At 37.9% G+C, this 11,272-nt stretch overlaps 1 protein-coding gene across 8 annotated transcripts in view; it reads left to right on the top strand.

The window, feature by feature from the left end:
- The window catches only part of LOC109410157 (guanylate cyclase soluble subunit beta-1), a 404,273-nt gene that overhangs the window by 231,440 nt on the left and 161,561 nt on the right, over nucleotides 1-11,272 (top strand). For 6 of the 8 annotated variants that reach the window (XM_062844940.1, XM_062844939.1, XM_029854717.2 and 3 more), the window contains exon 12: nucleotides 5,931-7,144. The exons of the other annotated variants lie outside the window; for them this stretch is intronic. In XM_062844940.1, coding sequence (XP_062700924.1) covers nucleotides 5,931-6,108 — 178 coding nt within the window. In that variant the 3' untranslated portion in view covers nucleotides 6,109-7,144. Of the gene's footprint in view, nucleotides 1-5,930; nucleotides 7,145-11,272 lie in introns of those variants that run through there. 8 annotated transcript variants of the gene reach the window in all.

Here is an 11,272-nt window from a genome sequence, read left to right on the forward strand (position 1 = left end):
TCACAGAGCTTCTGGTGTAGTATGTAAGGTGAGTGGTTAATACTCCTGGTGTCCATGGTTCGAGTCTGAATATATTTTTTTCATTTTTTTATTATTCCCCCTAGCTCAAGTTGCATAACGATTAAAAATTTGCGCTTTTTGCGTTTTAAAGAAGAAGCAATTGTGTTCCGTTGTCCTTAATTTGAACAGTGAATAAATTGCACTGATGTTGCTGGTACTGGCTTTGAAACAAGTCGTGTTGCTTGGGTAGTTAAAACCGTATAGTATAAAACCGTCGCTTAAGTTATTATTTCTGTGTATTTTACTCGTTGCTTCCAAAAGGTTTTTGTTTATGGTATTCGATTGACTTAAGTGTGTGATCAACAATTCCGGCTAATTTTGCTGTTCGGCACAACAATTATAATTTAAAGTGATCAGGTTATTGTTATTATCAAAAATAAGCTTAAAAAATAATTTCAATTGAAAGAAGGGAATCTTTGAAAAATATAAGTAAAACCAAAAATTCCATATCAGTAAAAGCTGGAAAGAACATCCTATGTGTTGAAGAAAAGAAAATCTTTGATGAGTATTGATCAAATTCCGTCAAAATAATATTTGATCAATTGGATCCACATCATGATCAACTTGTCCACAAGATAATTTGTGGAAATGTTCTAATTGAAAAAATAAGCTGTTGTGCGCAATAGAATAATTATATAACATAAAAGTTTTAATGTATTGTGAAGTTTGAAAGGTTTGAGTTCACATATTTTTTTTTTTGTTTCAGAGTGATTTGCCCTTCTTCAAACTATAGCCTTTTCTTTAAAAGTTACTCTTAAACCATTTCTTGTTTGCTCCTACATTAGTTCCAATAATTTATTTAACTTTCGTATAGAAATCTGAACAAAAATAAAATTTTACATTTTTACAATCGTTAGGGTGATTCTGCTAATTTGGACAGACCGTTACGCGTATATATTTTGGACACTTCCATTTGATTTTGCCGTAAATGTCCAAAATATATACGCGTAACGATCTGTCCAAAATATCTGAATTCCCCTATCGTGGGCTAATCGATCCCAAACAAATAAAAAAAACACGATTTACTTTTCAATAAGATTGTTTTAAATTACCATTAGATTGGAAACACTTCTAGATTGAGAACTTTGGAAAATTTCTGGGAATGATACTTTCTGGGGAATGGTTCATTCTGGCAAATGGTTTTCTGGGAAATGGTACTTTCTGGCAAACGGTTTTCTGGGAAATGGTATTTTCTGGCAAATGTCTTTCTGGCCAATGGAATTCTGACGAATGGTTTTCTGGCAAATATCGCACAATCCAGCAAATTTTATATTTTTCCTACAAACTACAATAGATAGTAGAGTGGGTCAACTTTGAATGGAGAAACTTTAAATTTGATCGTATCAACCCAGAACAAAGCTTTTTCAATCTATATTAGCGTCCAAAACAACTGTGCAAAATTTGGGAGCGATTGGTTGCGTCCCCGTATTCCGCATTGCGATTGAAATTTGTATGGAGTTTAGTATGGGAAAACGCACTTTTTCGCATTTTACTCATAACTTGAATTCTTTTGTCCAATACCATGTAACTAATGACGTTAAAGTATAGCCTAGGGTATGCCGAAAAACTTTGCCGAAGACCGCAAAGTGATCCGACGCTTGTGAAAAAAGTTATTCGCCTGGTAACTTGGGCCAAAAATTGAGATTTTATTGTTGATGTTATTCCTTTACATGTTAAATCAGGCAAAACATTTCAATAGGTCCTATCTGCATTTGAGAGGCTCTCTTTGTTCATTTTCTCTTTCAATTATTGCAATGTAATGGTACACTTTTCAATTATTTTTGCAGTGCAAATCAAAAGACGATTGTTTTGACCATCGTTCAATGCAAGGAGACAATCATAATACAAATAAACAGCTGAGATATTAACGAAAGAGAGCGAAACCAAAGAGAGCCTCTCTTCTGCAGATAGGACCTTTAGACATGTTTGGCCTGAAATGTAAACCTTCCAGGACGCGCGCCATCAAACAGCTGAAACTGCACCGCGCTCGTGCTGTATACGACGAGCGAGGTTTTTTGGTAGTGTTGTACTTTTTACAACGGCTCGCGCGCTGAAGGGTTAAGCACCACCGGGCAATCTGTACGTTATAACTTTTTTCACAAGTGTCGGATCACTTTGCATTCTTCGGCAAAGTTTTCGGTATATCCTAGGCTATACTTTAACGTCATTAGTTAGATCGGTTTTGACGAAAAATTTCAATTTATGAGAAAAATGCAAAAAAGCACGTTTTCCCATACTAAATTTCATACAAATTTAAATCGCAATGCGGAATACGGGGTAGCAACCAATCGCTCCCAAATTTTGCACAGTTGTTTTGGACGCTAAAAGGAATCGAAAAGCTTTGTTCCGAAAAATCGACTTTGTTGACCCAGTCTAATAGATAGGCTTTAATTGCTTCTAACAACACTTGTTTCCAAGTGAAACCGTTTTTGAACTGCAACCGGTTGGAAGTGTACCGATTCTAAAGTGCGCGGGCTTTATTTATTAAAATTATAAAAATCATTAAAAATACAGCCTATTTCAATGTCAAATCCGTTTTTTTTTTTCGTTTTTGTTTCAATCGAGAAAGGAAAATATTCAGAATTATTGCTACACGGGCCAAAAGCTTTTATTTTTCTTCATTCATGCCGCGTGCGGCCCTGTGCTAAGGGATGGTTGATTGGGTTTCTTCCACGATGATAGCCATGGAATTGATGATGGCCGCGGTCGGTGATGCGGTATAGACGGCAGAGCTGCCGGTCGCTGGCCCCTGTGATGATGAATTTCGAAGGCATTTGCTCTTTTAGGAATAAGGACCCAGAAATTCCTCCATGTTAGATTGATCGGTGACCGACGAGTGTTTGACGATGATTGTTCGACGGGAGTTGTGGAGCGCTGTCGGAATCCTATCGGTGTTATTGATAGAAGTCCGTTGATGAAACTGCGATCCTCACTCAGCCAAATAAACCTAAGATTATCATAAGGTCTAACTTATGAAATGGCCTTTAAACAATTCATAACGATTAGAATGATTTTCATAAGGTCGCTTTATGACGCAGAATCGACTCACAGCTTGGCTTTTATACGCATTCAGTAACACGATATTCTCAAGCGTCGATAGCCGTGTGGGTTGGGCACGAGCTCAGTGGTCTCGACGTTCATGAATCGATTCCAGTCTACATCATTTTACGATGTTTCTCCTCTTTTCATAAGTTTATCTTAGGTAATTAGGTCATAACAAGCATCATCAATTTTCATAAGGTATTCTAATGGAATCCATACTTTACAGTTATTATACTACCCGGGTAGAGGTGAATGGCAAACCAAAAACAAAAGAATAACAAATTTTATTGTCATAACTTATTTTGTCATTCATGAGTTCTTCATGAAGAGCTTAAAACAACATGTGAATAACATAATATGATATCATATCAAAATATGCCATTCGCTTGTCATTTATCAAATTTGGAAGAATAACTACTGAATGACTTATTTTGCAATCATAACAAATTTTGCAATTGGTGAAATATTGCTGACCTCTTACGAGTTTGATGATCCATCGCAGTTTGGCACTTATCAAGAACAACATAGTGGCAAAATTTGAATTTTGGTTATTCTAATGGTAACTTTTTGATAGTTTTTTTTAGTCGACAGGCGAATAACTAATTCTGATATTGTTCTGTTTTTAACAACTCAATAATGGTATATTTTGCAATTCTCAACGTTAATTTTTTTTTTGTTCTTGGTTTGCCATTGTAATGTCAAAATTTGACATTCTTCAGTTATTTCATAGAACAATGTCAGTTATTATTTTTGCCCTTTTGTCACTTATTTCAAACAAACCAATGGCAAATTTTACCATTTAGTAATTCTTTTTGAATGGTAAAACTTGCAATTGTTCTGTAATTCTTTTCTGCCCGGGTATATACGACGATGGGCGTAGGACTGCTAGTAGAGTTAACAAGCACGGGCAGGTTGAGTCCAAGAGAAATTCTTCCTGAGACCTTGAACTGCTCGAAGATCTCAGCGCCGGTGATCATATCTACCGTGTCGGTGCTAGCAAACGATGGGTCACCGAATTTGATTCCTGGTGGTAGTGTCCAAGACGAGGTGTTAATGGTTGTCGCCGGCTGGTGAATTGTGACTTTTGGCACGATCAGAAACTCGATGTTGGTGGAGTATTTGCCAACTTTTGAACGGATCAGTGCGCTAAACTTAGTTTTCGCTAGGGTTGATTCTTGACCGATTCCAATGATGGGTTGAGAGATTCCTTTCCGTGGCGCGCTGATGTGTTCCGAAAAGCGTTCTGTAACGAAACAGCATTCGCTTCCCGAGTCGAGAAGTGTTCGGCCGATGTGTTCGGTGCCGTTGTCGTCGATGATGCCAGCGGTGGCCAGAATAAGTGTTGACTGTGCGGGACCAACAGATGCACAGCTGATCGCGTTTTCCATTGAAGCTGTGGCTGAGGTGATCGGTGTATCGCTTGTGGAGGGAAGATTCGCATGGCTTGCAGGTTTTGATTCATTCGATGAGGGTGGATTCTTGCAAAGCAGTGTGTAATGTCGCTCACGAGACCTGCGGCAGGTTGAAGACGATAAGCATTCGGATGATTGGTATCCTTTTCGCAGACAGTTTCGACAGAGCTGATGACGGTCGACTTCGGCCTCCTTGTCGGCGATCGAAAGGTTGGAGAAGCGTTCGCATAGAGAGAGTGGGTGGTGATCCGAGCAGATTATGCAGCTACGGTGAGTCGCTTTGCTCGCTGCGTTGCTCGCGACGGGTTGTTGAGAATGTCTTTTCACTTGTTTTGGGAGTAGAGCTTCGATGGGTTTCGGTTGAATTGATTGGAGAACGGTTACACGGCGCTGAATGAATGACGTTAGATCCTTGAAGGCGACAGCTTGCTGGGACGAAGAGTGCTATTCCCAATCTCTTCTGGTTGTCGGGTCGAGACTTGGGTCGAGACGAATGCTGAGCATGCGGAGCATGCATAGTAGATCCCAATATTCCATTCGTTCACCTAGTTGCTGCAGAACTTTAACATTTGCCTCGATCTTTTCTACCAGGCTGTGCAGTTCTACGGACGATTCCCGTTTCAGCGTGGCAAATTCGAGCACGTACGATTGCTTGAGCCGTCCGGTGTTCTGGAAGTGGTCAAGCAGTAAGTTCTATGCCACTTATGGAGATTGTCTGGATAAGCTGTAGAGCTGCGTTCCTTAGCGATGACAGCAGTTAGTAGAACTTCTGTATGTTATTAAACTACATCACTAAATATAAATGTGCGGTTGGAGAAACACCAAGAAATTGTTGGACAAATTCCTCAAGGTAGTCCTGTAATTTTTTTAAGGAACTCATGATTCAATTCCATACGGTACTCCTGGCGTAACTCTCTAAATAATTCCATGAAAAAACTCCTGAAGGACTGCCGTAACAAAGTACTGGAGGGTTTGCCTAATACGCTGTTTATGAACTACGTAGATAGAAAGTTGTGAAACCACCAGAACTAAGTAAAACACTTCTACAAGTTTTTATCCACGATGTTATCGCACCGTTTTGCAGCCCGAAAATACAATCACAAAATTCACTTCAAATACTTGGCATTCTCTTTGAAACTCTTTATTCCAAAAATAGAGCTTAGAAAACACCTTTGCATTCCCACAACTACCACGTGGTATAAGGTGGTGGGGAAGGACAAAAAATTGTGAGAATTATCCTTGGGCGGTGATACGGCTCGGTCGATTCATGTTCATGCATTTTTTGAATACTACGAAATTAATGGGAGATAATCTCAAACCATACAAAACGTTTTACACTTTTAGGAACTAAAACTTTACTTATCGCTCTCAAGAATGAAAGGCACAATCCTAAACCACATCTATTTCTCCTTTCAGACTCCTATGCGAACCAGTAAACCAGGACCCCTGCTTCCATCTCGAGTACCGTGGACCCGTCGTCATGAAAGGCAAACCGGAACCGATGGAGTGCTGGTTCCTCACCCGTAAGACACCCAACAGCAGCAATGGACAGCCACCTCCGGGAAATCACACTCCCACCGGTGCCAAAAAGTAAAATTAAAACCTTGATCAAGTCTTCAACTTTCCTAGAAGTGTAGATTCCTCGGCTCGATACGTTCAAATGATATTGGGAAACAAAACTGTAGAAAAGATAAACCAACAAAGTAAACCAGTGAGATTAAACTATAACACTATATGAACATGAAGATTTTCGAAAAAAAAAATGATCCCAAGTTGTAGTGAGAACTATTAACTCGAGTAGAAAATTTCTATCGACAAGTAGAGCGAACAAGTAGGTGAGCAAAGCCAAAGGAAAAGAGCATACTATTTATTACTCTAGCTCTCGAATATAGCAAAAGCTAAAGAACCAGCAAAATGAAGCCAAATATAATGAAACCTGAATGCTTTGCAACAAATAAAACAAAAACTACAACCTAGATGTAGCAATTTTTCCCTTTGAATAATCCTAAAAAAAATAATCGTAGCAAAGCAGCGACAATGTCAAACACTCTTGTAGATTCTTCAATCCTGAAATTGAAAACCTGATCAAAGCCATTTCTAAATGAAACACAAAACAAAAAACATGTAGTTTGAAGAAACCAATTGTTACCAAATCTTTTCATTGATTAATACTGTTGAGTGCAGTCGAAGTTGTAGTAACCCTGTTTCATCGTTTTGAAGGGTCTGTTTTGTAATGGATTTTTTTTTATTTGACTGAATGCTTTTGTACTGTGAAAGTCAGATTTTTTATTGAACCTACAGATAGTAACACAATTCCTAAAAAAAAAAGAAATACCAAAGGTGTTGTTTAGATGAATAATTTTATTGTAGAAAGAAACTAACAACTTCTGATGAATTGATATCTTTAAGCGTAAACTCGTAAAAAAAGAAGCGCGACGAAACCCGTATTTACTAAAACACAACTGAAAGCTATGACCAACAAATAAAATAAGTTCACAAAAACAACAAACAGTAACCTAAATAATAATCAAAACAAAACAGAACATTGAGTGGACACTAAGCCAAACAAGTGGATTCATGCGGATCAACCCAGGAAGCTCGAATACATATAATGATGTGAACTAATCGGAGTGGAAATGCTTTTTTTATTGGAAAAGAAACGATTTCCTGTTTATTGTAGGGGGATGTCTAGGTCAAATTTGCGAGTAAGTTAGGTTCTATATTTTTTTTTAAACAAACTGCGTTTAAAACTTTCCGTCATCAACAATACCGTTAAACCCCGCTAATCATTGGCGTAACTAGAGGGGGGGCCAGGGGGGCCAGGCCCCCCCCCCCCCCCAGAATCCGCAAGGCCCCCCCCCCCCAGAAATTTTTCATGACTTTATATATGGAAATTAGAAAAAATCTGAAAACCACTGTCGTGGTGACAAACATAGATCTTTATTCTCAATTAAGTTGAAAATCGGAGTTTTCGACTAGCGAAGTTGGATTTTTCTCCAAATCCGTGCGTATAGCAAACAGCTATACAGCGCACCACTTCCGAAGTTAGGTCCGACGCACGGATTTGGAGAAAAATCCAACTTCGCTAGTCGAAAATTCCGGGTTTAACTGCACGTACAGTAATAGAAATTTATTTGGCATATAAATTGACAGTTATTGGAGACAATTCTCAACTTGTCACTCATTACAAGATCATTGTCCAAAATGGTCTATGTAATTAGATAGTTTTGTTTGGAAATATTCTATAATCAGAATTATATAAAAAGCAATACTTTGTACATCTTCTTTTTTAAATCGCTGAGAAATTAAACCTAAATGATAATTTCCAGGAATTCCTGGATAGGTATCTTTAAGAATCTTTGAATTTTCTAGCAGCATTACTGCAAAATATGGTTAAGTGCTTCTTTATGGAAATCAAGTATCATGTGGGAGAAACTCTGGTTGAATTTGCAATGCAATTCCAGCAAAAGTTTGTCAATTCCTAGTGAGAATAGATGTACGTAGCTGAAGCGTAAACGCGAGTGTATTCATTAAAACCATGCTGGAGGTGATTTCTAGTTGGTCACTATTAATTTCTTTTATTTCGTGGGCCAGGGATATTTTTGCGTCTATCAAACAACGCACAAATTCAAATGGTCATTGAGGAAGTTTTAATATATTTAAAAGCTGGTGCTGCAAGATGTAATTGTAAGTTTGAAGGTATTCATGATTGGACTTGTAAAAGACTAGGTATTCATGAGATAATTGTGAAAGAATTCCTGGATGACTTCTTGGAGAATTTCTTGGCTTCTATGTCCCTCTAAAATTATCTAAAAGAATTTCAATACAATTCGCTGGAGGAATTCCTCTAGAAATCCTTCAAATTATTCAAAAAACCTACAAGTAATCCTAAAAAAAACCTGGGGTGAATCCCTGAACGAAATACTGTAATTTTTTAACTAACCGCTGAATAAATTTTTAAAAAATCCCGAGAGAAATTTCGGAAGAAATCGTTACAAGAATTCTCGGAGCAATACCTGCAGTAATTTGTGAAAGTATACCTGGAGGAATCCCTGGATGAATTCCTGGAGGCATCCGAAAAGCAATTATGCTAGGAATTTCAGGAAAAAAAAATCTGAAGAATCCGCATCAGAAATCCTAGTAGAAATTACTAGAATTTTTTTAGATGAATCCTTGGAGGAATTTCTGGATGCATTCCTGGAGGAATCCGTAGAGGAATTCTTCAGGAAATCACAGGAGGAGTTCCTAGATGTATTTCTGGAGGATATCCGGGAGAACCTTCTGGAAAAATTCCATGCGGAATCTCTGGAAAAGTTCCTGGACTAATGCCTGGAGCATTAGGGGATTTTTTTTATTATCGTACAAATTGGTATGGAGTTTCTGAAGGTTAATGAAATTAGGTAGGGATCATATATATTTGAAAAACTAAATTGAAAAAAATTAGGGTCGCCTAATTTTCCGGAAAGCTCCAGTGAAAATCAAACATTTTCCACAGACACCACCTACTTTGAAAAATCATAGAACGAAGCATCATAGGCACATTTTTTTTGTGAAATCATAAGCAAATTTTCTCAGCAATTCCAAGATGGATTTCTGGAGGAAATCCTAGAAAATTTTTTGGACAAATTCCTGGCGGATTCTCTGGAAAAGTTAATGGATTGATTGATTGATTGATTAGTCTTTTTCAAAGAGACTTTCAGCCCTTGACTCCAAAGTTAAGGCGAAACTGGAAGCATTTCCTCATTTTTTTGGTTTTTGATTTTTTATTAAATAACGAAGCAATATTTTTAAAATCGGTTTTCGTGCACATGTAGAGTGTGGATCAGGGTATCTTCTGAATTTTTTACGCGGTAGAAAATGTTTTTCGTTTTTGCAGAAACCATTTTTTAGTGAAATTTTGTTCAAAAATGGTTTCTGCAAAAACGAAAAACATTTTCTACCGCGTAAAAAATTCAGAAGATACCCTGATCCATACTCTACATGTGCACGAAAACCGATTTTGAAAATATTGCTTCGTTATTTAGTAAAAAATCAAAAACCAAAAAGTGAGGATTTGCTTCCAGTTTCGCCTTAATGGATAAATTTCTGAAGGAGGCATCCCAGGAGAAGTTCCTGGAGTAATGCCTGGAGCATTAGAGAAATTTCTGATGAAATTCCAAGATAAATTTCTAGAAGAATTCCCAGAGAAATTTCTGGAGGAATTCCAGGAGGAATTCTTGGAGAAATCTCACGGAAGAATTCTTAGAGGAATCCCTGCAGGAATTTCTGGTATATTCTTGGAGGAATTCCTGGTGGAATTTCTAGAAGAACCCGTGAAATAACTCCTGGACGGATTTCTAGAGGAATCCCTGGAGTTGAAATTCATGGATTTATTCCTAGAGGAAACCTGAAAGATTTTCCGGAGGAATCCCTTGGAAAAATTCCTATAGAATTTCCTGAAGAATCTCCTGAAAGAATATCGGAAGCAATCTCTAAAGGATTTCCTGCAGAAATTCCTGGAGGAATGCTGTAGGAATTTCCGAAGAAATTCCAGGAGGGATTCCTGGATCAATTCTGAAGAAATTCCTGTAGGAATTTCTGAAGAAATACCTACGGTAAATCTTGGTGAAATTTCTTGAGGAGCCCCTGGAGACACTACGGTAGTAATTTCTGAGGAATTCCCAGAGGAAATCCTGAAGAAATTCCTATATGAATTCCTGAAGGACTTTCTGAAGAAATTCCAGGAGTATTTCTGAAGAAACCTCATAAGGAATTCCCGCAAAATTTCTTAGAGAAATTTCTACAAAAATTCTTGAAAGAATCCCTGAAGATATTCTTGGAAAGAACCCTGGAGAAATCCCTGAAACAAATTTCTGGAGGAACCTTAGGAGGGATTCCTGGAGGAACTTCCGGACAAGTTCCAGGTGGAATTTCAGGAGAAATTTCTGGACAAATCTTTATAGGAAATCTTGGGGAAATTCCATGGAACTATTCATGGATGAATTCCAGGAGGAATCCCTTAATCAATTCTTTGAGCAATCCTTCAATGAATTCCTGGAAGAATCTCTAGAGGAATTCTGGAAGGAATCCATGGAGAAATTTCTGAATACATTCATAGAGAAATTCCTAAAGAAATTCCTAGAGAAATTCCTAGAGGAATTCTGAGAGGAATTTCTAATGGAGTTCCAGGAGAAATTTCCAGAGGAACTTCTGGAGGACTTACAGGAGCAATTTCAGAAGGAATTTCTGGAAGAATTACTGGAGAAATTATCGGAGGAATTTCTGGAGGAATCCATAAAATAATTCCTGAAGGAATGTGTAGAGGAAACCTCGGAGAAGAAATTCCTGGATTAATTCTTGGGGGAACCCTGGAAGGATTTCTGGAGGAATTCCCGGAACAATTCCTGAAGGAATTGCTGTGCGAATTTCCGAAGAAATTCCTGGATCCATTCCTGAATAAATTACCGAAAGTTCCTGAAGAAATACCTGGGGTAATTTTTGGTGAAATTCGTGGTAGAACTCCTGGAGCAGTCCCTGGAGAAATGCCTGGATGAAATCCTGGAAGAATGCCAGGAGGAATACCTGGAATAATTCTTGAATAAATTCCAGAAATAATTTGTGTGGAAATTTTTAAAAGAACCCCTTGAGGATTTCCTGGAGGATTCCTGAAAAAATATTTGAAGGAATTCCTAGAGATATCTCAGGAGAAAATCATTCAGGAATCCCAGGAAGAATTATTGAAATATTTCTTGGATAAACGCCGGGAGGAATTCTTGGGG

This window comes from Aedes albopictus, chromosome 1 (assembly GCF_035046485.1).
Source record: "Aedes albopictus strain Foshan chromosome 1, AalbF5, whole genome shotgun sequence".
Taxonomy (NCBI): domain Eukaryota; kingdom Metazoa; phylum Arthropoda; class Insecta; order Diptera; family Culicidae; genus Aedes; species Aedes albopictus.